The sequence below is a fragment of the Zonotrichia leucophrys genome, chromosome 21, assembly GCF_028769735.1.
Source record: "Zonotrichia leucophrys gambelii isolate GWCS_2022_RI chromosome 21, RI_Zleu_2.0, whole genome shotgun sequence".
In the NCBI taxonomy this organism is placed as follows: domain Eukaryota; kingdom Metazoa; phylum Chordata; class Aves; order Passeriformes; family Passerellidae; genus Zonotrichia; species Zonotrichia leucophrys.
In genome coordinates, this window is record NC_088190.1 from 7,635,970 (window position 1) to 7,662,898 (window position 26,929).

The following is a 26,929-nucleotide window of genomic DNA, read 5'->3' on the forward strand; positions in this document are numbered from 1 at the left end:
AAAATCACAAAAGACAGGTTCCTCTTGCTAGGCCCAGCAGGGGACACAGTGACACGCCATGGGACCTGGTGAGGCTGGACTGCTGCTGCCACATCCCAGCCACCTGCACTGTGGGACAGCCCTCACCTGTGCTTCTCCCCTTTGTGTACTCATCTTCTGGCCCCTGGGTCACCCCAACATGGGCTATTTGGAGAGCAGAGCTCACAGCTCCCTAAATAAGGAGCCCCACAGAGCACCAGACTGACTCCCAGCTCCAGGATGCTGGTTGTATTCAGGGGATTCTGCAGGGCTCACAGGCTCCCTGGGCCTTGGCAATTTGCTGCAGTGTCTGCACAGATACCACTGCTGGGACTGAGCAGGGACTGAGCCCTGGCCAGGTGTGTTGGGTGAGGAAGGGGCTAAAAGGCAGCCAGGCTGTATCAGCTCTGCTGCATCCTGTGGCACCAGGCCTGTTCCAAGTGGTGCAGGCACAGTGATTAAACCCATCCCAGCCTGGAGCTGTCACATCCCACACCAGGCCCCGGGAGAATGTGTGAATGTGTGTTTGCAGCCCAGACTGACAAACAACTGAGAGCTGCATTTACATAATGTCTCCTGAAAAGTGTCGTTTTTCCTGGTAAGTGATAGCGAGGCAGCCAGCACAGGCTGCTGGGGCACAGGGCTGCAGCTCTGCCTTTTGGGACACGTTTCCCAGGTAAAAGCAGGAGCAACAGCGAGTCCTGAGTGGAAACACTGCTGGTGCTTTCCATGCTCTGAGCAAGGCCCGTATTTGTACAGGAATAAGGTATTAAAAGAGTAGAAATCCTGAAGCTGCAAGTAGAACACGAGGAAAATCACAATTGAGATTGGAATTAAGCAAGATTAGAGCAACAGGTCTTCAGTGAGGGGGGAGAAAGGAATTTCAGGGACATGAAGGCAGGGGTTAATCATAGAATCATGGAAATGTTTGGGTTGAAAGGAATCTTAAATGACCTCATCTCATTCCATCCCCTGCCATGGGCAGAGACATCTGCCACTATCCCAGGTTGCTCCAAGCCCTGTCCAACCTGGCCCTGGACACTTCCAGGGATGGGGGAAGAAGGATGCACTGGGGTGAGGCAGGATGTGCAGTGAGGCTGAGCAGGAATGCTGGATGTGAGGGAGTGCCTTGCACAGGGATGTTGGAAGAGGGAGGCTACAAGACAGGGCATGTTAGGTATTGTATTATATACCTAAACATAGATATATCTCATATCTACTGGGAATCTGTGAGCACTGGGATGGGCTCTGGCAAAGTTCTGTGGGTTCCTGCAGGGGGACAGGGACAGGTCAGGGAGGGGTGTTACTGCTGCTCAGGAGATGGGCAAAGCTCAGGAGCTGGAGGAGCAAGACATGCTGTGGTGGCAGACACTGCAGCACAGAAGACAGTGATGCTTCAGGGGGTGTTGGTTGTCACCGAGGTCCGGAGGACACGCTCGGGCACCTGACAGCGTGCAGGGCTGAGAGCAGGGCAGGGATCAGGGGCGGGGGGGATCAGGAGCTGCCCTGCCCACACACACATGCCCACCCTGCCCAGAGCCCTCCCCAAGCCCCGAGTGAGCAGGAGCACGAACCGAGCAGTGAGCGGCCCCCCAGGGCCGGGGGGGGCCCCCGGTACGTACTGTGGCCACTGGTGTAGTGCTGCAGCTTGTCCGTGTACTCCGAGTCAGCCCGCTCGAAGCCCCGTCTTCTGGAAGGGAAGGGAGACCTGAGCACAGCATGGGCCCCTTGGGGCTGGGGCTGCGCTGTGGGGACACCTGTGTCCCCTCCCTGCCATGCCCTGTCCCCAGTGCCCCGCCCTGGGTGCCTCAGGCTGCCCTACCTGCTGCACACGATGCCGATGACCACCACGGCGATGAGGAACACCAGCCCCGCCGCCGAGGAGCCGATGATGAGCGGCAGCTTCTCCTGCACACTGGTCTGGTACTCGGCTGGCACAGGGGAAAGGGAACAGGTTACTGTGGCACAGGATGTGCCATCCCCCACAAGTCATTGAGGTCAGAGCCCTGAGCATGGGCCATGTCTGACTCCTGGCATGGCTTTGGTCTTGGACAGCCGGGACTCCCCTCTGGCCAGGGGATGTGTCCCAGAAGGAAGGGTGGATGGAGCTATTCCTTTTGGGAGGAAGGTTTAGTGCTGTGGACATGTGCTGTGCCTTGTCCTTGGCCCCAGGGCCAGAAAACTGGCTTGGTCTGTTTTATTTAGCAGCACAAATTTAGAAAAGTGAGACATGGCTCTGTGTTTGTCATCAGCAGCTGCACAGGTAGAAAACATAAATTTTGCTTCCACTACATCCAGCTGAGCAGACACATCCCCACAACAGAAAGGCCGGGCAGAAACTGAGGCCTTCCCTGCATGGAACAAGCACCAGGCCTCTCTCCGGGTCTTGAATGTGGTTTCTCAACACACCCTTGAAGGGACTGACAGCAAGGGGACCAGCTGCTTGTCTATCTCCACATCTCTCTAGACCCTGAGTCACCCTTACAGAGCAGCTGCAGACTCACCTTCAGTCATGGTTTGGAAATACATCTTCCCACTGTAGCGGCCGTAGCCGGCCACGGTGCGCGCCCGCACCTGGAACACGTAGATGGTGCCAGCCTTGAGGTTCTGCACTGCCACAGTGTTGGTGGGGCTCTTCACTGTGGTCGAGTTCAACTCACTCAGATCCTGCCAAGAAAAAACAAATCCATCATCAGAAAAACCAGTCCAGACATTGGGCTTCTGGAAGGAGGAAGGGCAGGAGACCAGGGCGGAGAGACCACCAGAGTCTGAACAAAGAGGTCCTTCCTCCTGGCAGGGAGACACAGACTCAAGGATGTGAGTATGGATATCCCTGAGCTACTCACCACTCCCAGGGAAGGCTCTAGAGAAGAGAGTAGCTAAAAACTCACGTTGCTTCTCTAAGCCTTGAGGTCAATGGAGATGGGAAGGTGGGAACTTCTTCCCTCTTCTGTGCTTTTCTCTTGGCACTTTCCTCCTCCCCCTACCCCTCCTGCTGTGCCTTAGCCAGCCTCAGCACAGTCCACCTGCTCTTCCCCAACTCCCATCTCCCTTTGCCAGGAGGTAAAGCCCACCTGAACACTGGGCTATGGACCTCAGGAGAAGTTCTGCTTGCACCCCACTGCCCAGAGCCTGCTTCTCCAGGGGCCATGGCCAAGTTTCCAAGGCTGGGGACCCCAAGAGCACATTTCAAAGTGATAATGAGACTATATCCAAACTTTTGTTCTGCCCCTTGTCTCCAGTTTTGTAGCTGAGGACTGGATGGACAGGATTTCCTCACACAAGGGAACAGGTAGTCTCTGTCCCCCAAGGACATGGAGTCAACAGGGGATGATGAGAGAGGGTCCTGAACATGGCCAGAGACAGTGGCTGGGAGCCTGGCTGCCATGAAGTCCCAAAAGTCAGAGCAAAACAGCAATGCCAACAGCACAATGCTTCTGGAAAACAAAGAGCTCTTAGGAAAGTCCAGCTGTGAGCAAGCACTGAAAAATGGAGGTGCAGGCACAGATTTTGGAATCCGGTGGCTGAAGTGACACTGAAGGTGCTCATCCATCCTGGCTGCCCTGGCAGATCACCAGATGCAACAGAGGAGTGGCAGCTCAAAATCTGAGCTGGCAAGTTCCCAGAGAGTCCCTGACTTCAAGTCACTGCACTGGACGCCCCTGCACCCTCAGTGAGGAGGGGTCACCTTGTGAGACTCTGACAGGGACTGGCAGAAAGTGAGACATGAGGTTTGGGGAACTCCCTAAGTGTGACTGAGGGTGTGACCAAGGGACTGACCTCTGTTTCAGCTCTGAAATGACATGGAGATGGATGCATGGAGACATTTCTGCTTTTCCCATGGGAACAAGAGATCAGTGTGAAACTCCCAGAAAAGAGAAAGCACCTCTAACCAACTTCTGCAGTAAAGTACTGATGGACAGAGGGTAATGAAGGGGCAATCAGGCAGAAGGAAGATCCCACAGAATCATTAAGGTCAGAAAATTCCTTCAAAATCATCAAGTCCAACCTTTGATTGATGCCCACCTGTCACCAGCCCAGAGCACTGAGTGCCATGTCCAGTATTTCCTGAACACTTCTGGGGTGGGGGCTCCACAACATCCTTGGGCAGCCCCTTCTAATGTCTGAGCACCCATTCCATGAAGAAATTCTTCCTGCTGTCCAACCTGAACCTCCCCTGGCACACCTTGAGACTATGTCCTCTTGTCCTGTTGCTTTTTCCCCAGAGGAAGAGACTGACACCCACCTGGCTGTACCTTCCTGTCAGGGATCTCGTGGTCATAGAATCATGGAACAGCTTCAGTTGGAAGGGGACCTTAAAGTTCATCCAGTTCCACCCCCTGCCACAGACAGGGACACCTCTCACTAGACAAAGTGTCCAACCTGGCCTTGGACACTTCCAGGGATCCAGGGGCAACCACAGCTTCTCTGTGCAGCCTGTGCCAGGGCCTCCCCTCACCATCCAAGCTGGCCTTGAATGGAGTGAATTTTGTGTCTCAAGCTGTTGGTTGAGCAGCGCTCTGGTGTGGTGGGTGGTAAGAGAGGGGCCTGTCAGGAATGTGCTTCTTCAAGTGTGTGGCCAAACCCCAGGAGTGGAGATGCTGATGGCAAATCCCTCTGCAGGGAGTGCAGGGGAGCTCTGTGTTACATGTAGGGGCATGGAGGAATATGAGAAGGAGAAATCGCTTTAGATTGAAGGAGAGCAGGGCAAGATGAGATATTGGCAAGAAATTTCTCTCTGTGATGAGGCCCTGGCACAGGGTGCCCAGAGCAGCTGTGGCTGCCCCTGGATCCCTGGCAGTGTCCAAGGCCAGGCTGGATGGGGTTTGGAGCACCCTGGGCTATGGAAGGTGTCCCTGCCATGGCAGGGGTGGAATGAGATGGGCTTTGAGTCCCTTCCAGCCCAACCACCCTATGATTCTGTGAAATACCTGGGAGATCTCCACTATTAACACTGTTCAGGAACAGTTTTCCCTTCTAAAAACTACAGTATCTGTTTTATGCATCTGGACTTGGTGCTGAAGGTTTCTGATTGTCACTGGGGTCTCTGGTAATTGGACTGATGGCAATGAAAAGCTCAAGTACAGATACACACACCCCATGGAAAGATGAGCACACAGAAAACCCATGGCCTCGTTTGTCTGATCAGACTCAGCACTCCCTTGGACCTTTCCCAGGCAGTTGAGGAGAGAAATAGGTCAGGAAATGTTTACAGTTTTAGAGCTCAAGGGCTTGGATGAATCCTCCCAGGCCCTTGGAGGGCACTAACAACACAGTTGTTTAAAAATCATTTGTCCAACTCTTTTGGAGAACCTTATCCCTGCTCCTGGAGGACTTTAAATGGAATGTAATGGCCAAGCCTACAAGGTGGTTGATAGCCTGGGAAATTGATGTCTGCCTGGCTGAGGAAGGTGTGCTGGTGATGTGCTCTCCTCTAAACCCAGACCACAAGTAAATACCATTTACACCTCTCCAACCTCCCTTATCAAACCTGTTCTTCCTCCTTGGCATCACCTGTCCAGAACCTGCACATTCACCTGAAACACTTCTCCCGTTTCACCTCTCTGGGCTCCTCTAGCCAAGTGCATCCCAGAATTTAAAGCCCAAGTCCAAGCAGAGTTTGTGGTGTTTGGGGGCTTTTCCCCTGCTGATTTTCTTTTGAGTTTGGACATTCTAATTCAAAATAACACACTGGTTTGATTTTGAGTCTTTATCTGATTCTCCCTCCCACGAGCCAAACTGAAGCTAAAACCAAAGTCTGATCAATAAAGAAAGAGTCTCTTGAAACATGGGTAGGCTGCGAGACACCCAAAGGATTTACAAAAATTGCTTCTAAAAAGTTGCATTTAAAAAAAAAGAAAATTGAAAATGAAAAAGCCAAGAAAAAAATGTCAACTGACAGAATTTGGCAGAGTTCCTATGAGCCTGCACAGTGACATCTGCCATGGCCCTGGGGGCAAACACAGCAGGACACCAGGGCCCGGTGCCAAACCATCACACAGCTGCATTTCGGGATGCCCACGTGTGGGAGCAGGGCCCTGCCAGCCACACTGGGGCTGCAGCTGCGGCATCCCCAGCACCTGGGCTCTCATAGGGATCCCCCCCTTGTGGGGGCAGCCCAAGAAGATTTGTGCCCCCAGCCAGGCATCCCATCAAGTGGGACAAGGAGAAATGGCCTCAAGTTGTGCCAAGGGAAGTGCAAGCTAGATATGAGGAAACATTTCTTCATTAAAAGGGTTTTCAGGCATTGGCACAGGCTGCCCAGGGCAGTAGTGGAGTCCCCATGCCTGGAAGTGCTCAAAAAACGAGATGCTGCACTTGGCAATGTAGCTTGGTGAAGGTTGGGCTGACTGATCTTGGAGGGCTTTTCCAACTTTAATTATCCTCTGAGTGTTTGAATGCCTGTCCCAACCCAGTCCTGGACAGTGCCCAGTCCCAGTGTGGCCCTGGGCAGGGACTGGGACTGCAGGTAGGCTATGCCAGGGCTCCCTGGCAGGGTTTCCTCTCCATGTCCTTGAACTCCCAGTTTTCTTGGGACAGAGACCCCTCCAAGGGTTTGGGCAGCACTGGCTGAAGGGACAGCCCCATCTCAGGAGAGATGAGAAACACCAGGCAGCAGCTTTGGCTCCAGGCTCGGGGATTGTGGTGTCCTGCACTGCAGGACAGACTCTGAAGTCAGACAATCACAGAAGCCCAGGATTGGGTTGGAAGGGACCTTACAGACCATCCTTTTCCAACCCCCTGACATGGGCAGGGATGTCCCCTGAGTCAGCCTGGCAGCAGCACCTCCAGCATCTGTGGGCCAAGCCCTGGGGACATCTTGTCCTGGGGTGCTGGGCTCTGACCAGGAGAGCTCTGCTTCTACCTCCACTTCCACATCCACCTTCACAGGTCCTCTCCCCCACCCTTCATGTCCCAGCCAGCCCATGCCCCTACTCCAGCCCTGGCTGGAGACATCAAAGGGCTCCTTTGCCTCTAAAGTCTTGCATTGGTGACCAAATTGGGCTGAATGTCTTCAAACAATTACAGAATGGATGACTTTGAGCATCATCAAACCCAATCATTTTGCATAAGGAGGAGGGCCAATTGCTCTTTGCTGTGTCTGATACTGCAGTGGGTCTCCAGTTCCCACACTCCAGGATGAGTTTGGCAATTTTGGATATACTGCTACGCCCTTTCTAAATGAAGACAACACAGACTTTTTAAATAAGACAAGCACTGGAAGGTACCTCTTGGAAGTGAAAAAACAACACATTAAAGTGAGGGCTACAGAGAGCAGCCATGTCAGGCAGTGTTTGTGCAACAATCTGCACAGATTTGCTCCAACTCCACGTGAAAAAAACTCATAATGCCTTTGTACAGGCATTTTTAATGGCATCTAAGAATAGCAGTGTTATAAATAATCTGTGAAAGGGAAACAAAAATACACCTTTGTTTCAGGTATTGTGAACAGTGCTTTTCTGTCAACACTAAATAAATTCTTCTATTTTTTTAATTTAATGTCTGTATATAGAAGAGAATCCATTAAAAATGAAGAGTCAAGGTGCTTTTGATACACAGTGTGTATGGTGCTATTCTTCATTTGAGCTGTTTGCATGAAAATAAAATATAATTTTCTACTGGGGGGAAAAAAAATTCAACCAGAAAAAACTTAACCAGCTCCAGAGATCTTTGCTGAGCATTCAGAAGCATATGGGACAGTTTGGAATGAAATATTTGTAAGGAAATCACCTCTGCACAGACTGGCAGTGCAGTGAGGACACACCTGGGAATGTGTCACACACCACATCCAACTGCTGGATGGATGGGAAGCAGGAAAGGAGCACAGCAGGGCCAAAGCCCTGGCCAGGGTGCCCAGAGAAGCTGTGGCTGCCCCTGGATCCCTGGCAGTGCCCAAGGCCAGGATGGGTGGAAGGTGTCCCTGCCCATGGCAGGGGGTGACACTGGAGGAGCTTTAAGGTCCCTTCCAACCCAAACCATTCTGGGATGCTTCCATGGTTCTCTGAAACCAGGACAGGGAGAACCTGAGCCCAGCTGTGCCCTCTGTGCCAGGCTTAGTGCTCCATGAACAGCCCTGCCTGAGAGTGGGGCCACTTGTCCCCATCATCAGGGACAGGCTGTGCCCTGACTCTGACAATGGGACAGGCAGATGTGGCTGCCTGCAAAGACTGGCCACCAGCAGCAGCACTGTTTTTTAGACAAAAATTCCCTTTATTTACAGCCTTCCTCAGAAAACAGAGGAGAGGGAAGAAAGAAAGAGAGTGAGAGATTAAGATAAAGTAAGAAGAGGAGAATGTACTCCCTGAGATCTTCTGCCTCTACATTGAAGGTCCCCAGGGAAAGGACCCCTCTTGCTTCCCAGATCTGTCTTGTTATCTACTCATCCATCCTGCCACGTATTCTGGGATAATTTCCAAGGGTCAAAATAAATGGCTGTGATTTATGCAATATAGGTCAGGACCTATTTAACAGCTTACAAAGGAGCCCCCCCTCCTCCCCATTCTCCCTCTGGCTCTTGGTGATGAGAAAATAGGTCACAGGCAGGCAGTGGGGGGGATTAATCATTTCTTCCGGCAACTGCTGGGAAAAATATTTTCAGTTCCATTTAATCATAAAGCTTTTTAATTAGTTAGTTTGCAATTTATAATGTATAGTTTATAAGCTCTTGTGCAAGGGGGCAGATTCCTGGAAGGAGAAGTCTCCTGCTCCCCATCTCCCCTGGGCTGCACAGATGAAGTTCAGCCTGCAAGGGCCTGGGACCAACCTCCACATGGTCCTCAGGTGTCTGAGCAGCCACTGGTGGGATAGACACCCCAGCACAGTCCAGATGAAATTCCTCTGTCTGCCTGGACAGGGAGCTTATGGAAGGAGCAGGTTCCTCAGAGAAGACAGGGCCAGAGCTGCCTGAGCCCTTCACACTGACTCCATCGTGCAGCACGAGCCCTCCATGGGAGCATGGGACACCTTCTCCCTGTACAACATCTGGGCTCAGGATGCTGAAGGGATGCCGAACACACCTTTGGGGTAGATGCACCCATGGACAGCACTCCAGAAAATCTCCAGGACCGGACACCCACTGAGTGTACGCCAGCCTGGGACTGGATGTTCCCTGTCATTCCCATTTCCTTCTGATGCCACGGTACACAAAAAGGAAAAACAGACCCTGGACCCTGGCTACCCTGCCCTCCCTGCAATGGGTCCACTTGCCACCAGTTCTGTGGAGGTGACAGGAGAAGCTCCTGAATGACCAGTGGATTTTCTACACTTGAGCCTCTGGAATCATCACTGGACCCCAAGGATTGATGGCCACTGTCAGCCATGTGACCAGTAAGAGAAGTTTCCTACTTAACAACCACTGTACGCCCTTAAATAAAGTCTGCCCCCCTCCTCTCCCCAAAAGCTGTGGGTGACCCCTGTGCAGGTCCCTCAGTACCTTCTCGTAGTACTGCAGCTCATAGTCCAGGATGACTCCGTTGGGCTGGTCGGGCTGGGACCAGGACAGGGTGATGCTGTCCACGGTGCGGCTCACCTGGTGCATGATGGACACGGCAGAAGGGGCTGCAAGAGAGAGAGGGGGGACAGACAGTCAGACACCTGCACAGGTAGGACCCTCAACCTGCACGAGGTGGGCAGGACAGTTATTGTTGTTTGGAGCTTTGGAATTCACCTCCTGCACTGGGAGAGCTTACAAGCAGAGGTCAGGGGATCTTGGATTTTGCTGTTTGTAGAGAGCAGTGAGGGGAGGAAAAAAATGGTTCTGCTGAACTGGTAGTTAGAAAACATGTAGGACAGTGCCTCAAGCAGGAAAGTGGAAAAAGGAGCACAGGTTGGAGCAGGCACAGCACTGTTCCATCGCAAAGAGCCCCACCAGCCCCACAGCATGCACTCCTTGCTGCCTGCCATGGGGAAATGGGTGGTTTTTACTTTTCCATTCCCTCAGAGCAGCTTCCCAAAGCTCGGGCCGGCTGGGGCTGCACGCTGCACATGCCAATCACGGGAGGCGCATCCAGCGCTGAGCAGGCAGCACAAAGCTGACCTGACACGCTGACAATGGAGAGCAGCCCGGCCCGGCCCCGCTCCTCGCAGCGAGCACAAAGGGCCCCGCCGGCCCTCACACACCCGGGCCGCTCTCCCTGCCGGCCCTCACACACCCGGGCCGCTCCCGCTGCCGGGACCCTAGGCCGGGAAAGCCGCCCCGGGAGCTGGGCTGGCAGGCTGGCAGCCCCATGGGCAGGGACCGGAGCTGGGCTGGCAGCCCCACGGGCAGGGATCGGAGCGGGGAACTGGGCTGGCAGCCCCACGGACAGGGACCGGAGCTGGGCTGGCAGCCCCATGGGCAGGGACCGGAGCGGGACTGGCAGGCCCTCAAGGAAGGGACCGGAGCTGGGAGCTGCGGACGCCCTGGGAAACCCTGTGAGCGGCCCTGGCCCGGCGGGCTGGGGAGCAGGGTGAGCCAACAGCCCGGGCTGCCTCAGTCCTGAGGGGCAGGAAACTCCTCGGAGCCTGCAGCTTCTCCTGAGGGCAGCTCCCATCTCTGCTCTGTGAGCAGGGACAGCTCCCAGGGAACGGCTGGAGCTCTGCCAGGTCAGGGATAGGTTGGATATCAGGGCAAGGTTCTTCCCCCAGAGGGTGCAGGCACTGCCCAAGCTCCCCAGGGAATGGGCACGGCCCCGAGGCTGCCAGAGCTCCAGGAGCGCTCAGACAACACTCTCAGGGATGCACCAGTGGGATTGCTGGGGTGTCTGTGCAGGGCCAGGAGTGGGACTCGATGACCCCTGTGGGGATATTCTCTGATTCCAGGTGCTGACAGCAGAGCAGCAACACCCCCACCCCTGCTGCAGGGCTGACACCCACAGCTGCCTGCGCTGGCTCCTCTCCCCCATCCCAGAGCGGTGAGAGGAGCCCTCCCTGTGCCCTGCTTGCTGCTGGCACTGCCAGCACATCCTCCTCAGTGCAGGGCTACCCCAGACCTGCCCTAGTGCCAGCCCAGCCCTGGAGAGAGAGCTCGAGCTGCAGTCAGCGTTAGCCCTGGCACAGCTGCCAGCACAGGCTCACCACTGCAGCAACTGCAGGGCACAAGAGAAGCCTCAGGGCTAGGACAGGACTGGAGAGTGGTAGCATGAAAGTTTTCCCATCACTTGCATGCCAGGCCAAATGGATGCAGAGTGGTTTGCACTCAGATGGGCTTTTCCCAAGTCCAACCCTTACAATATTTCATGGAAGAACAACTCATTTGGCAGCTCTGAGAAACAGCCTGGAGGAGCAGCACCCAGAGGAAGGCACCTCTCACCCATCTCTAGGCTGGCTCCCGCTGGCATCAGGGGCAGCGACAGGAGCTGTGCCAGCTGGGACTGCAGTGGCAGGACCACGATGCTTGGACAAGCACAGCCCCAGCATGTTCCTGCACATCACAATAAATTACCACTGAGCAGCTCCTCTCCAACACACCAACAAAAGCCATTTTTCTGGTCCACCATCTGCCTCTTCCCTGCTGCTTTTCTGACTCAGCACCACAGTTCCCAGGATGCTCAATGTCTGGGTGCCAAGGGGCTGGGTTTGGCAAACACAAGACCTGCATCACACTGCTGCACCACTTTCCTTCACCTACCTGGGTTCCCTCACTCCTGAAGGAAGGCGTGATGTGGATTAGCCTCAGCAGTGTTGTTGAGCTCCAGTTTTGTCCAGGAGAACAAAACTAGAAGGACAGCAGAGAACTTCATCCCTGCAAGTGTCCCAAGCCAGGCTGGATGGGGCTTGGAGCAACCTGGTCTGGTGGAAGGTGTCCCTGCCCATGGCAGGGGGTGGGACGAGATAATCTTTAAAGGCCCTTCCAACCCAAACCATGCCATGATTCCAACAGATGCTGAGGCCACTCCTTCCATCCATTTCTGCTTGAGCAAAGCCCCATTACCCAACAGTCTGAAACCCTCTGTGTCACCTCAGTCCTCCCCTCACTCCGTGGCACTGCTCCCCTCCCAGCTTGACACCCCCATCCCACTGCTTCAGGCCACATCTTTCCATACTCCTGGGAAGAGTTTCTCACGCTGTGTGAAGATAAAACACAGGTAATGTTTCTGGAGCCTGTCAGCTCTTGCCAGAGCACACTGCTTCCTTGTTCAAACAGATTCTGTAGGACATCTGCAATTTTCAAGACAAACATCTCTGTCTCTGGAGACCAGGCTCAGAAGGAAGATGTGACTGTGCTGCGGATGCCCTGTGGCAGGGATGGCACTGGACTGAGGGAAGCACACAGCCCACAGTGTCTGTGCCAACTGCTCTGGGAACTGATCCCACATTACACACTGGGCTTTTCCAGGACAGGGGCCATGTACAGGTAGAGCTGTCCCACCACAACACCAGGATGTGGCAACATCCCATGATTCAGGCACAGGTTCAGTGGCCTTGCAGCTGGAGAAGCTCCTCAGCTCCAGGTTCCTCCTGGTAGGAGTGAGGTCTCTGGGATGTTCTTCCAGTTCCATGCACTGCACCCCAGCCTGGGAGTACAGGACCTCTCCAGGGCATCTCCTGCCTCTCCTGAGGGAGCTGTACCAGACAACAGCTACAGCAGGACGTGTGTGACTCATGTGCTGCTGGTACCTGGTGAACCTGCTCTCGTTTGGCTCAGCAAAAGACCCAAAAGGATGAGGTGGGGCTCATGGAAGGAGCTTAATGAGGCAAATGTGCTGCATGGTGGGAGGAGGCAGGGGAGATGAATGACTACAGCAACCTCAGAGCCTTTCCTGCACCTGGGGCAAGGGAGGGCTCTGGAAGAGCAGGAACCTCCCCAGTGCGTGTCCTCAGTAACTGCTGCTCTTATCAGGACACCAGGGGAGTGCACAGCAATGAAATCACAGCAAGGCCCAGCTCAGAAGTGACCTCTGGAGGTTTCTGGTCCCACGGCTGGCAGACTAATTTCAAAATCAGATCATTTTGCTCAGGACTGTGTCCAGATGAGACCTAGTGAGTCTGATCCCCATGGATGGGGCTCCCACAGGCTCTGAGCAGCACCCCCAGCTGCCTTGCTCTTAGGGGCAGAAACTTTCCCTCACATTCCACTGGGATTTTGCTGGTTGTGCCTTGTGGATGTTGCCACTGTTCTCCCCCTCGATGCCCCTCAGCCTCCTCCTCTCCAGGCTGATCAGACCCAGCCCTCAGCTGCCCTCACCTTGGATGCTCCAGCCCCAGCCTCAGGGTAACCTCCTTGTCCTGCTGGACCTGCTCCAGTTTGTCCAGGAGTGTGACACTGGGAGCCCCGGAAGATGAAGGAGCCCAGGTGTGGCCCTGAGACTGCTGAGCAGATGGAAACAATCAATCCCTCTCCTGGACTTTTTGCTAACTCTGCAGTGCCACAAAACATGGTCCTTTGTCACACCCTTTATGCCAGGTGAGGGCCTGGGGTGCACAGAGAGGCTCCCAGGCCCGTGAATAGGGATGGGCTGGCACTGGATATGTGAGCTTGAAACCAGTTTAGAGGAGCCAGCCAGACTCAGAGTGACTTTCCCAGGTCCAGTCATCAGGAACGGCTTCAGCTGGATTCTGACACGATGCCCAGGCAGCTGACTGTGCCCTGTGACACACAGAGGAGATCAGATATGGAGAGTCCCCACTCTCAGAGCCTTGATCTCCCTGTGCTGTCACCATGAAGGTGTGAACAGAGGTGGATTTATCCCGATGGGGTATCCAGGGGTAGGTGTGTCCCAAAAGTGCAAAAAACAAACAGACCTGCCTTCATTCCACAGCTGATGGCAACACTGCTCCTGACTGAATCCCTTAACCTCAATGTTATTTGATTGCACAGATTTCACAGAATATTTTGAGTTGGAAAGGATCCACAAAGATCACGGAGTCCATCTCTGAAGTGAATGGTCCATACGGGGATCAAACCCACACCCCTGGCATTATCAGCACAAGGCACTGAGGCAAACCCAACCACTGCAGTCCTTGAAAGGCACTTTCTGCATCCTCTTGATCAGGGATGGCCTCAGATTCCTCTCAGTGCAATGCTGTGGCTTCCTTGAATTGCTGGAGAAACAAACCACACTGAAGCCACCAGTGGAGTGTAAAACAAGCTTAATGAAAATCCACTAATGTACAAAGCCAACATGCCCCACACGCTGACCCCACAGGAGGGATGCCAGTGACACTTCTGTGGTCACCACCCCGAGCCCTGCATGGCCACACAACGCTGCTCACAGCCAGACCCCTGCCCAGGCTGGGCATTTGGCAGTTTATCTCAACCCAGGGAGCAGAGCAGAGTTCTGTGGCTGGGGCAGCTCTGCAGGATCAGTGTGGGGGTGCTTGCAGCTCTGCAGCACACACAGAGCACTGCCTGGGCTCAGGAACTGCAAACACTTGGGAAGGATGGGGGTCAGGAGGTCCCCCCATGCTCAGGTGTTGCCAGCAGAGCTGCATGGCCATCACCTCCCTGAAGAGATCACCCCTGAGTGATCCAGGGCTGGGCTGGCAGAACACCATCTGTGTCCTGGGCTGATCCCACAGCGTGGGCAGCAGCTCCGGGGAGGGGATTCTGCTCCTCTGCTTGGCTCTGGAGAGACCCCCCTGCAATTCTGCCTCCAGCTCTGGGGTCCCAGCACAGAAAGGATGTGGAGGAGTTGGAGCAAGACCAGAGGAGGCTATGGAGATGCTCCATGGGCTGGAGTTTCTCTGCCCTGCAGCCAGGCTGGGAGAGCTGGGAAGGTTCAGCCTGGAGAGGAGAAGGCTCCAGGGAGAGCTCAGAGCCCCTTCCAGGGCCTAAAGGGGTTCCAGGAGAGCTGGAGAGGGACTGGGGAGGCTATGGAAGGTGTCCCTGCCCACGGCAGGGGGTGGAATGGGATGGGCTTTAAGGTCCCTTCCAACCCAAATCATTCTGGGATTTGAAGACACCTCAAGACATTGTCCTTTCAAACCAGGCTGGCTCAATGCCACAAGGTGGACAGTCAGGCAGGTCTCAAATCCCACTGCACACCACATTTCCCATGAAGGCATCCTTAAGGAACAACTGGGATCTCAAGTCCTGCTTGACTGACTGTCTCCCAGGAAGACTCAAATACCCACTGGGGAGGAAATGTGTGGTCCCAGAGGTTTTGGCAAGGGAAGCACCAAAGCCACCAGGCTGGTTCTGACCTCCCCAGAATCAGTGTAGCAGCTTCAGCCTCACAGAGGCCAAGGCCTCTGGTACCACGAGGTGGGTCTGGCCCGTGTCAGGGTGGGGCTGACACATCCTGATGCTCTCATCTAACAAAAGGGTAACAGCCAAGGGAATGCAGTCTGTGCTCTGGGCTTGGTCCCAGAGCCATGGTGTGGAGTCAGTACCAGCAGGACAGACATAGCCCAGGCTGTGCTGCTCTGGCCTCTCCCATTCATTATCCATGTCTAGGTGAAACAGCTGGACCAGATGATCATTGTAGGTGTTTCCACCTGAAATATTCTATGTTCCACTCCATTCCACAGACTGTGCTGAGGAAAGGGATGAGCCAAGAGGCCCAGGTGCCTCCACATGCAGCAGAGAAGAGCTGTGAAGGCTGATAGGACTGAGCCCTCCTCTTCCACTGCCCCTTTCAGTTCCCTAGAGCACCAAATCCCAGGAATGCTGCTGGGATGGGACTCCCAGAGCTTCTGGTCCATGACCACACCAAGGAAGGGAAACTGTATTAGGTGAATCTTTAAACCTCCAAGAATGGGGCTCCCCTCAGTAGCCCCTCTGTATTAACACCCCTTAGCCTTTCTGATTAGCTCTAGATAAAATCCCAATTTTTGGTCATAAAACACATTCCTTCTCTGCCACATCCCTGTAAACGAGCCCCACATGTCCTGTCTCCCAGGCACTGTGTCTGAGGCACAACCAGAATTTAAAATATGTCTCTTAAAGGAGAAAAAAAAAAAAAAAAGAAAAAAGATAAGAGATCACAAGTGATGGTCTGGGCCCTGATTATGAAGCTGAAGCCACTTTTATGAAAGAGCTTCCTTTTTTTTTTTTTTTTTTTTTGAAAGAGCTTTTGCTAAAGATCCCATCCAGGCACATCTCTCTTTACAGCTTTACATCTTTGACTGAAAGCATGTCCAGGCTCCCCTGTGGCAGAGCTGCTCTCTGAGGATGCTGTGACATGAGGATAACACCTCCCTGGCTCCAGAGCAGCACCTCAAGGCTACCTCAGCTAAGGGAAACCAAACCCCAGGTGGCACAGATCCATCACACAAAGGCAGCTTAACCTGCACTCATCCTCCACAAGAGGCTTTGGGATCTGTAAGTAAGGATTTGCCTGATCTCCTGCAGGGACAAAGGGGGGTGTTGGTTGCACCATGAAGCCCCAGGCTTGGCATAGCCAGAATCTGACTTTCATACAAATATTTGCTTCTTTGGGACTTGGTGGAAATGATGAAAAGTTTTAAGGGAAAGAAGGAAATGGAAGAAAACAGAAAGGAACAAAATGTGAGTTTTCCAGGAGAAGCAATCACTTTTAAATCACAGGAAAAGCTGAAGAAGGTCACACCAAACCCAGGGCAGCACGATGAGACAGCACAAGAGTAGAGCAATTAAGCAGAGAATTGGGAAAGTTCCATAACACCCAGGTCTGAACATCTGCACAAACCCAGGCAGAGCTAAAAATAGCTGAAACACTTGTGTTTGACCCCCTGAGTATGCTACAGGCACACCCCCTGCTTCCTTTGAGGACTTCAGATGATGCTGAGCCCACCAGGCCCCTGGGGAGGTTTCCCTCAGGCTCTTTTTTAAAATGCACCTTTTATTTTCAGGGTAAAATTTATGGACTTCAGTTTCCAACTGCAGGAACTTTTCTGGGTTTTGTAACTAAATGGAGGAGGAGTCTAGAAAAAGAATATTGTCATCATGGACAAGCTGAAAGATAGTGAAAATATTTTCTTTTTGACCATGGTGTGTTGGAACTGGAAGATCTTTAAGGTCCTTTGCAGCACAAATGAGGCAATGATTCTGTGATTCCTTTCTGTTTTCCAAGTAGTTTCCTGAGCACCTCACACATTTATCAGCCTGATGACTTCCTCCTCTACCTTTTCTAATTTTTTGTTAATCTCCTTTTCAAACATAAACCTCAAAACTGAGTTCAGTACCCAGCACCCATCTCCTTGCTGAGGTTTGATATTCCTGAGTGTGTCCAAGGTGACACTTCCCTGCCTCAGCTCCGCCCTGCAGAGCTGCTCTTCCCTCTCCCCTGGGCACTTCCACTGGGTATTTTTGGCTGTGTCCCCCAGCTCAGGAAGGGGAGGAGGCTGTTCCTGCATTTCCTATCATCCCAGTTCTGCTGGGAGTGGAGTGAGAGATCCTCGATGCATCCAAAGTTCATGTAATTGGGAAAACTCTCTGTAAAGCTCAGGGAAATTCATTAGGAGAAAGCTGACAAAAAGCAGCAGGAGGGCATCACACAATGAAGAATTGTTTTGGGGCAATGAGAAAGAAATAGGCCCATTTTTCTCTTTGCTTCTATGTCTCTGAGTTGATTTGAGGGTTCTTAGGCAGCTCATGTGTTTGTCTCTCTAACCCATCCCCACAACACCACAACTCTGAGCAATTCCAGGAGCCCCAGGACATCTCCTAGGACATCTTCCTCTTTTAATCAACAAGACCTTCCATCTGGGATCTATTCCTTTCTCCCAGCCCTGCTTTTTCAACATCCTGAGCTCACCTCCCTCCTATCCCACCTCTATCTGCCTCACCCCTGGAAGAGTCTAAGGCCAGGTTGGATGGGCTTGGAGCAGCCTGGGATAGTGGAAAGTGTCCCTGCCCATGGGAGGGGGTGGAATAAAATGATCTTCAAGGTCCCTTTCAACACAACCCAGTCTGGGATTCTGTGATTTTATGATTCAGTGTATTCTGGCTCATCCCATCCCAAAGGACCCATCAGGGCATCCTTGTCTAATAGACTTTGATAGCAGAGACCAGTTTTCTGTGTCAGGTCCTGACTCTTGGGCCACCATCACTGCCAGTGTTTTTTAGGAAGTCTGGCTCCAATAAACCAAGCCCACATCCAGCTACACAAATGTCCATGGCACTCCAGGGCCACTTCGCAGCTTTGGTGCTGCTGTGACCTGGAAGGTCACAGTGTGCAGACTGGGAAGCTGGAGCACTGCTGTAAAGGGAATAAAACGGGAAAAGACCCTGCCAGCAGGCAGGGCAGCACTGCAGGGAGCAGCCCAGGGGCTCAGACTCTGCTGGCAGCATCTCCTGGGAGTGTCTGGTGGGAATGTGTGGCTCCAGCCTGCAGGGGGGACACGAGGATCTCTCCACAGCTTCTCTTTCATCATCTGTAGACACATTTAGACCCATGCAATCTTCCCCCCAGTCTGCAGCCAGCCCCCCCTCACCTGCCAGTCCCAAGGCTGAGCCCCTACTCCTGCCTAGTGGGGCAGGGCTGTCGAGATCCCGGTAAAATCAAAGCATCCATTCCTCTGCTGGCTTAGCTGGGAGAATCAGGTTACAGGCAGCAAACCCCCTATCTCTGATCACTTTAATTCCACTAACCCATGTCATGTCAGACAGAGTCAACATTTGCTCTGGAAAACACTCACGACTCAGAGAGAGTAAAGCCGGCCCAGCCCGTGGCCTCTCCCTGGCAACACTTTGAAATCACCCAGGGGAAAAGGCGAGGTGAACAGCTGGGAGCTTTCCAGCATCTCCTCGGAGCCCTCCTGACAGATCTTGGTCCCTGGAGTGTCAGGTTACTGGATGGGGGGAACTGCTTTTATTATAGGAAGGTCAGCAGGGAATTCTGGCATTTTCAATTACCCCGTGCAGCAGCGGCTGTGATCGGGGTCAGGATTAACTGCCTGACCCCCGGCTGAAGACAGAGTGGCAGGGAAATGCACCATGATGCTGCAAGGCACCAGCCAGTCCAGAGGCCACGGGACAGGGCAGGGAGTGGGGAGATGTGGGGGAGAAGGCTCTGTCAGGGCAGAATTTCTGTCAGAGCATCTGGCAGGTGATGCCTGTGACTGTCCTGCCACTGTGAGAAGGGGGAGACTTGGAAAGCCTTGGGGGAAGGGGGCAAGCTTCCCTCTCACTGCCTTCACCCAGGGACTCAGTCTGAGTGGGGGACCCAGGCAGCTCCAACATGTGGGGAGAAGGATTCCCTGTGGGTCCAGAGCATTCCCTGAGGGTCCAGAGCATCCCCTGTGGGTCCAGAGGATTCCCTGTGGCTCCAGAGCATCCCCTGTGGGTCCAGAGCATTCCCTGTGGGTCCAGAGCATTCCCTGTGGTCCAGAGCATCCCCTGTGGCTCCAGAGCAGGGCATTCCCCAGGATAGCATTCCCACACCCCGTGCAGTGAGGCTGGAGGTGATGCTTTGCAGCAGCCAGGACAGTGCTGTGATCAGTCACAGAGCAAGGGCTGTCCTGACCTTCAATCCTTGGGGATGCAGGCTCCAGCAGTCTGGGGAACTGTGTTTGCAGTGGCAGGAGCACACAGGGCCTCTGTGCAAGGCACAGGGGTGGGGGTGAGCTCTGTTTCTCCAGCATGGGCAGAGGGGACAGACAGGACAACTGAGCCCACATTCATTCCCAGAAACCTGGATGTCTCTGACCACTGTCTCACCTGCAGGACACCTAATCCAAAGCAGCTCTCCCTCCTTGCCCCACGGCACCCCAGGCCCATACAGTCCCCAGCAGGTGGGACAGTACAGACTGTCACTGTACAATGGTCCAACTGTCCCCACTCCAGGTGCCACCACTGACCCCAAGGACCCTGGTTTTTGTGCTCCTGTTCAGCCCAGTGTCCAAACCCATCCAGGTATTGAACTGAAAATCGGTTTCTCTGGTTAAAACCTCCCTAATTTTTTTCTTTTCTGGGTAAAACTCCCTCTGGCCATTTAAGCATCACAGGCTTTCAGACCATGGGCCCTCGTGGAGAATGCACTTGAACTCAGATGCCTTCCTCCAGCATGAGCACTGAATGCACCACAGTGAGGAATACCTGGATGAAGAAGGGAGGAAGGGAGGATTCTCCACCTGCCCTCCATGGTGACCGTGCTTTGCATGGGAGGTTAGGCTGGAGACCTCCAGAAGCCCCTCCAGCAGCACTTGTGTGTCTGTGACCCTCCTGCTGAAAGGGTTCATTATTCCTGGACTATTACAACCTTTGTCCCCCCAGTTCCTTTCCCAGTTCTGCCCCTGTGATGCCATGTTCAGGAGCCACACACTTTTGGAGCCAATTCTCTCCAGCAGAAGCTGAGGAAAGCAAGGAATGGCAGCACTGGGGCTCTTTAATAAGCAACATTTGCCCTTAAAGGAGTAAAAATTCTCAGGTCTGGGATATTCCTGGACTCGCTGGAGCTCTGGAAAATTGGTGTTTCACAGTGTGTGAGGTTTTTGTTCCGAGGTTCTTGGCAAGGTGGCCCCATCAGAGTGGTACCCACACTGTGTCAAGTGTCTGGAAAACTTCCCAGTGGGCCCAGCCTGCAGCTCCTTGAGTCTGGAACTACAAACGCTGGAAAATCTTAAAAACATGGCAAAGCAGCCCAAAGCTGGTCCTGGCTGCAGCCCCACTCAAATCAAGGCAGGCTTTGGTGTAGATTACAGCCTTTAGAGCAGTTGCTAATGCCACAAGCCCAGGACTTGGCCCAGGCAGCCGAGGCTTTGGCTGTGTTTGAGCTCTTTGTTCAGTGGGGTTTGCAGTCCCATTTGCATGTGTCACCCGGCCTGCAGGGCTTTGTTCCCACACAGAGGAGCTGCTCCAGAGGCTCCTGGCGCCCCCCACACTGCTGCCAGAGCAGCTTTGGGGTCACAAGGTGCCAAGGGCGTCCCCACCTCCTGGACCCTTCTGCACGTGGAAAACTCATCTGCTCCAGATCATGGCATGTCCCCAGCAAAAACTGCAGGGAAGCAGGAACACAGAGGGAGCCAGATACCCCCCTCCTCCAACCTGCCCCCCAGATTTTCCATAAAAATATACTTTCCCAAAAAGTGCCAATTAATTGTTGTCATTAATTGCTGTCACTAATTGCATTAATTGCAATGATAACTGCCCTTAGGAACAACCTGACTTCAAAATTTCAAACACAGAAAGCTTAGAGCTATAGTCCTTGAAAGACATGTCTGCTGCAGAGCACCCATGGAATCACAGAATGGTTCAGGTTGGAAGGGACCTTTCCACCCCTGCCATGGCAGGGACACCTTCCACAGCCCAGGCTGCTCCCAGCCCCATCCAGCCTGGCCTTGGGCACTGCCAGGGATCCAGGGACAGCCACAGCTGCTCTGGGCACCCTGTGCCAGGGCCTGCCCACTCTCACAGGGAGGAATCCCCCCCCAGTATCCCATCCAGCCCTGCCCTCTGACAGTGGAAGCCATTCCCTGTGTCCTGTCCCTCCATCCCCTGTCCCCAGTCCCTCTCCAGCTCTCCTGGAGCCCCTTTAGGCCCTGGAAGGGTCTCTGAGGTCTCCCTGGAGCCTTCTCCTCTCCAGGTGAGCACCCCCAGCTCTCCCAGCCTGACTCTGGAGGGGCTCCAGCCCATGGAACATCACTAAGTCTTGTTAATTTGTGACTGAACCTTTTCCTTTGCTCTCTTGCATTGACAAACTCCACCAGGTTCCCTGTGCAGGGGAAAGTTCTGGAAATCCCATTTTCTCTTGGGAAGAGCATTCCCTGCCCAGCCCCGGAGGTGCAGCTGCCTCCTGCACCCTGCCAGGGCAGGGATGGCCATGGAGCAGCCTGTGGAGGGCCAGGCACTGTGAGCATCTCCCTGCTTGCACAGGGGCACACAGAGACTCAGCCCTTCCCACAGGGATCCCAAAAAGGACTGGAGGACACCCAGCCAGGAAGCTGCAGTAACCCCTTTGGAACAACTGCCAGCTTCCCCAGCTGCCCCAGGGCACTGCCCCAGGGCAGTGTTTGCCAAGGGCAGCAGGAGACATAAATCAGCCATCTGGAACACAGGAGGAAAGGAGAGCCCTGGAGCCTTCCCATCAGCTCCCAGCACAGCACAGAGCAGGGATGGTGGCACACTGAGGGAGCCCCTGGTTCAGCAGAAGGGACTTTCCACCCCATCCATCATGGACAGACTGTTGTTTCTGACCAAAGTCAGATCCAGATGCACTGGAATAGGTCTCTGAAGCCCCAGGCAGGTGTGGAAAAACGATCCTCAAACTCATGGTGTAATTTATGCAACAGGGAAGGCTGGGAGTCAGCAGGAGGAGGAGCCCCCAGAGATGGAGGCGGGCAGGGAAGGGCATCTGCTCGGGAAGCTCCAGCAGTGCAGCCCATCCCCTGCTCTGCCAACATCCCCCAACTGCCCACCACAGGAGAGGGAAGAGGCTCCTGAAGAGCCAGCAGCTGACAGATCTCCAGCCATCTGCTGCAGATGGTCTCCAGTGGCACAGGAGAAGGGATTTGGGCATGGCAGGATCCCTCCTGGGCACTCACTGCCAGCTGCTGCAGGCTGGGGGATGCAGTGAAGGCAACAGGCTGGGGCAACAAGAGAGGGGAGGAGGGCAGCAAAAGCAAAGCCGCATCACGTTTTGGTGGCCATCAGGGTGAAGATGGGAGCTGTGGGTGAATGGAAGAGGGAGAGGAGACAGATGATGGAACCAGGATGGTGACACAGGTCCATGGAAGGCAAGGTCTGGATCTTAACGGGGTAAGAGAAGCAGCCATGAGGATGTCAAGGTTTCAGGAGGTTTGGAGAGTGGGAGCAGGCTGAATTGTCACAGAAACACATCCAGGGAAGTCTCCAAAAGATGAAACCTGGGATTTAAGTGACCTCAGGACAGCAGCCCAGCAGATCCTCCAGCTTGCTCTGTCACACAGAGGAACCGGCTTTGTCCCAGCTCCTCCCTGTGTGAGATGGCTCCAAAGCTCAGGAAATTTCTGCTTTTCTCCCTTTTGTGTCAATTTTCTGCACAAGAAGTACCCTACCAGGTCTTGAAACATCAAGAAGTATGAAGGTGCTTCTCATGGACTTCAGACACCTCAGCTCAGCTGAGGCTTCCCCACTCGGGTCATTGTGGTCTCCCATTTCTGCAGTTCCTGGATAGACTGCACAGAACCACTTCCAGCTTGCAGTTCCCCAAATCAAATGTTTTGTTGGTGTCCTGACAGAGTCACCTGTATTTCCTTAGAAAATTAGTGATTTCATTGGGAAAAAAAAGCAGTGATCTACACAGGCACATGTATAAGGAGCTGATGAGACAAGGCTGTCTCTTGATGGCTCGAGACTAATTCTCTCCCTGAAAGGTGTTTTAGCTAAAGCCAGGACTGAATTAGAGGAAAATTCCCATCCGTAGAAGTGTCCCAGGCCAGGCTGGAGAGGGCTTGGAGCAGCTTGGTCTATTGGAAGATGCCCCTGCCCATGAGAGAGGGTAGAATGAGCTGGGCTTTAAGGTCCCTCCAGCACAAACCAGATTCAGGGCTTCTGGGATTTGAACTGGTATTCAGGCTGATCTAAAACATCTCTGGGCTAGAACCTTGGAAACTTAAGTCAAATGAAGAGCAATGGCCATAAATCATAGCTTGGGAGGGTCAGGTTGGCCATTGGAAGAAGTTCCCTCCCCAGGAGGGTGGTGCAGATGTGGGACATGGGGAGAGCTCTGCCTTTGGGGATAACCAACAACTGTCTACCCAAAGCCATGACTTTGCTTATGTACTGCTGGCAGCAGCCCTGCTGTAAGTGGGAAGTTGGATGAGGAATCTGAGATACTCAAATGTTACAACTTCCTGCCTTTTATCTGGAAGAAACAGGAGTGTCGAAATCTTGTTGAAGTTCAAGGCCAGCTTGGATGGGGCTTGGAGCAACCTGTGCTAGTGGAAGGTGTCCCTGCCCATGGCAGGGGGTGGGACTGGGTAATCTTTAAAGTCCCTTCCAACCCAAATCATTCTGGGATTCTATGATAAACAAAGACTCAGAGCTTTGAAGCTCTGGAAAGCTCATTCCAGCCCTTTGAGGTAATTTCTGCACTTTCCCAGGTTTGGTTTCACAGACATGAACTCCTGGCTGCAGCAGGGCCCAGCTGAGCGGCACGAGAGAGAACAGGAGGAGCCACTGCTCCTGCTCATGTCCAGAGCAGCACAGGCTCTCCTGTGCCTCCCTCACAAGCAGGGAGCCAGACACATCCTCTGACACACACTGAAAGTGAGAAGATAAAAGCAAGGCTCCCTGTGCCCCAGGCAGTACAAGCCTCCTGTCCCTGTCTAGCCAGCAGCATCACTGATGTGACAAGCAAACAGCAGGCTGGGATGGCTGCTGAGAAGGTCTGGTCCTGCCCACCCCACCCCTTCACCTCACCTGCTCCCCGACCTCTCTGTGCCCCAGCTGCCTCTGCCAGCAGAGCTCCAGGGCCGTGGCTGCAAGGGAATTGTTTTGCTTGAAGGTGAGGGGGAAACCCCTCCTTTCTGCACAGCCTGGGATGTGTCTCACCCATGCTCCATCACCATGGATGAACTCCTCAAGGTTTGTAGCAGGATCAGGCTGGGCTCAGTCCAGAGCTAGGAGACCCCAGCAGAGCAGGGCCATGGGCCATGTCCTCACTTTGGACCGTGGCCACCTGTCCTTGAGCTCAGGGGCTCCCCCAAGGCCTGTGGGGACAGCCCTCCCCAAAAGACCCTGTGGGGCTGGGACCTGACCTGGGCTGTGCCAGCCACTGAAATTCAAACCCTTCTGATGCCTGGCATGCACTTGGGGCAGGGCTGTGAGCTGCACATCTTCCTGGCCAAGAGACCTGGAGAATCACGGAAGGTTGGGAAAAACCTCCAAGATCATCAAGCCCAGCCTTTGACTGAATGCCACTTTGTCCACTAACCCACATCACCATGTCATGACATACTGCTGGAAAATGCCACCCAGAATAATAATGCAAATAATCATAACAACTTTTCTGGATCTGTAGAGGGGGAGAAATCATCCTGATGGGTTTATCAGGACAGTGGATTGATTTCCTTCACACACACTCCTTGTAGTCCCTCTGTAAGGGCTCTTTATGGCTCTCTGTGGCTCTGTTTGCAGCCAAGAGCCTCTGACATCAGCACTAATCCTCCCTCCTTATCCCTTGTGACAAGAGTTGCTCACAAAAGGGACACATTCCCAAGAGCCTGGATGCTCTCTTATCCCCACCACTGGGAGGTCTTGAATTTCTCTCTGGATACTCCAGAGCCCAAGGCTTCTTCCTCTCTCCTCAGGTCACAGCAGCCAGTTACCAACAAGTGCCCTTCCCACTGCTATTAACTCATCCCTGACCATGGAGCCCTTTCCTTCAGCTTTCCCAGGGCACTCAGCCTGTCCATGGTGTGGGCAGAGCCTGCCAACCCTCACAGCACCAAGACTCTCCCCACTCCCCAAAGAAAGGCCACAAATTTGTAGTCAGGGGCTGCCAGCAAGAGCTGGTGCCTGGCAAGGCTCTCAATTAGTCAAGTGTTGTTATCCAGAGCCCTGGGCTCAGCTCCTTGACCCCTTGGGATGCTGGCACAGCTCTCAGCCACCCTCTTGGCACAGAGCATTTGTTGAGGAATGGCTGGGAAAGGACTTTTGGTGGCACCCAGGCTCTGTCATGGTCCCTGCAGACAGGACTGAGCACATGGACAGTCCTGGATTTCCCTCCTGAAGGGATGCTGGGCTTTGGGGATGAGGTACTGCTCAGCTGCAGGGTGTGAGGAGCAGCAGTGCAGGTGAGCTGCAGATGCACTGGTGGAGCTGGAGCTTGAGGGGAGCCTGCTGAGAAGAGCAGAGAGAAAACCCAGCCTGGGCTCAGAGGTGCCAGAAGGCATTGCCCAGGAAGGCAGGAGGATCATGTTCATGGGGATTTGCTGGAAGGGGTCATGGCCATGGGATGATGGCCACCCATCACCCAGCATGTGTCACCCACCTGGCCACACTCAGGACCTTCCTTCCCTCTGGCTGCTCTAGAGGGGATGTTTCCTTACTCTCACAGGAGATTTCTCCTGAGATCCCAGAATGGTTTGGACTGCAAGGCCAAAAGCTCATCACTCCTTGCCATGGGCTGGGACAGCTTCTACTATCCCAGGGTGCTCCAAGCCACATCCAACATGGTTTTGGGCAATTCCAGGAATGGGACAACTACAGCTTCTCTGGGCAACCTGTGCCAGGGCCTCCTCACCCTCCCAGGGAAGAATTCCTTCCCCATATTCCATCCAACCCTGTCCTCTGGCAGGGGGAGCCATCCTCCCTTGTCCTGGCACTCCATGCCCTTATAAAATGTGAGTGCTGAAGAACTGGTGACACCTGAAGGTTCTGGATGCTGCTGGTGATGAGGCATCTCTCCTCAGTCCTGCAGCACAGAGGGTCCCCAGCACTCACCCTGTGTCCCTTGGGGAACCAGGGGGATTTTCCTTGCTTCCTGCAGGGCTGCAGGACCCCGAGGGGTGGTGGGCACTTTACTTTGTCCAGCTGTGGTAGGAGCACAACCCCATCACACATCCAACAATGCAGCCCCAGCTGGCTCCTCCATCCAGAGCCAAGGCAGAGGGAGGCTCATCCTCCCTCTGCTCCCTCTCCTCTCCCCCAGCACCCCCCATTCTCCTGTCCCAGCTCTGCCTTTGTGTCTGCAGCTTCTGTTACCAACTGCTAATGATCTACATCAAGGCTGCCAGGCAGTGCCGGTGCGAGTGTAAGCAGAAGAATCCAGAGCCTCTAATTACAGAGGAATTAGCAAGCAGACAGTTAGTGTTTAGTGCTAATGAATAGATACATTAAGAGAGACATCACACAGGCTGAGAAGTGTGAGCCCTGATAATAAAGGAGTGTCAAACCAGGGAAACACAAGGAGGAGGATGCAGGGGACTGAAAAAGATTTGTCTTCCACTCAGCTCGCTGGTTTTGCTCAGGTGGGAGCAGCCACGGGTGATCCATGAAGGTTCAAGCACAGCAGAGAAATGCAAGTATGAAATATGAGCATTAAATGATTAATTCATAGTATAGGACCACAGTGGGAGGGTGCAGAGC

The 26,929-nt window shown here is 53.7% G+C and overlaps 1 protein-coding gene across 4 annotated transcripts in view; it reads right to left on the reverse strand.

Moving 5' to 3' along the window:
- The window catches only part of EPHB2 (EPH receptor B2), a 128,788-nt gene that overhangs the window by 14,309 nt on the left and 87,550 nt on the right, over positions 1-26,929 (reverse strand). Inside the window, exons 6-9 of one of the 4 annotated variants that reach the window (XM_064730794.1) lie at positions 9,452-9,576; positions 2,523-2,685; positions 1,841-1,949; positions 1,641-1,705 (exon numbers count right to left, since the gene is read on the reverse strand). In XM_064730794.1, the coding sequence (XP_064586864.1) occupies positions 1,641-1,705; positions 1,841-1,949; positions 2,523-2,685; positions 9,452-9,576 (462 nt within the window). Of the gene's footprint in view, positions 1-1,592; positions 1,709-1,840; positions 1,950-2,522; positions 2,686-9,451; positions 9,577-26,929 lie in introns of all 4 variants that reach the window. The other 3 variants (XM_064730792.1, XM_064730793.1, XM_064730791.1) reach the window with 3 other exon arrangements.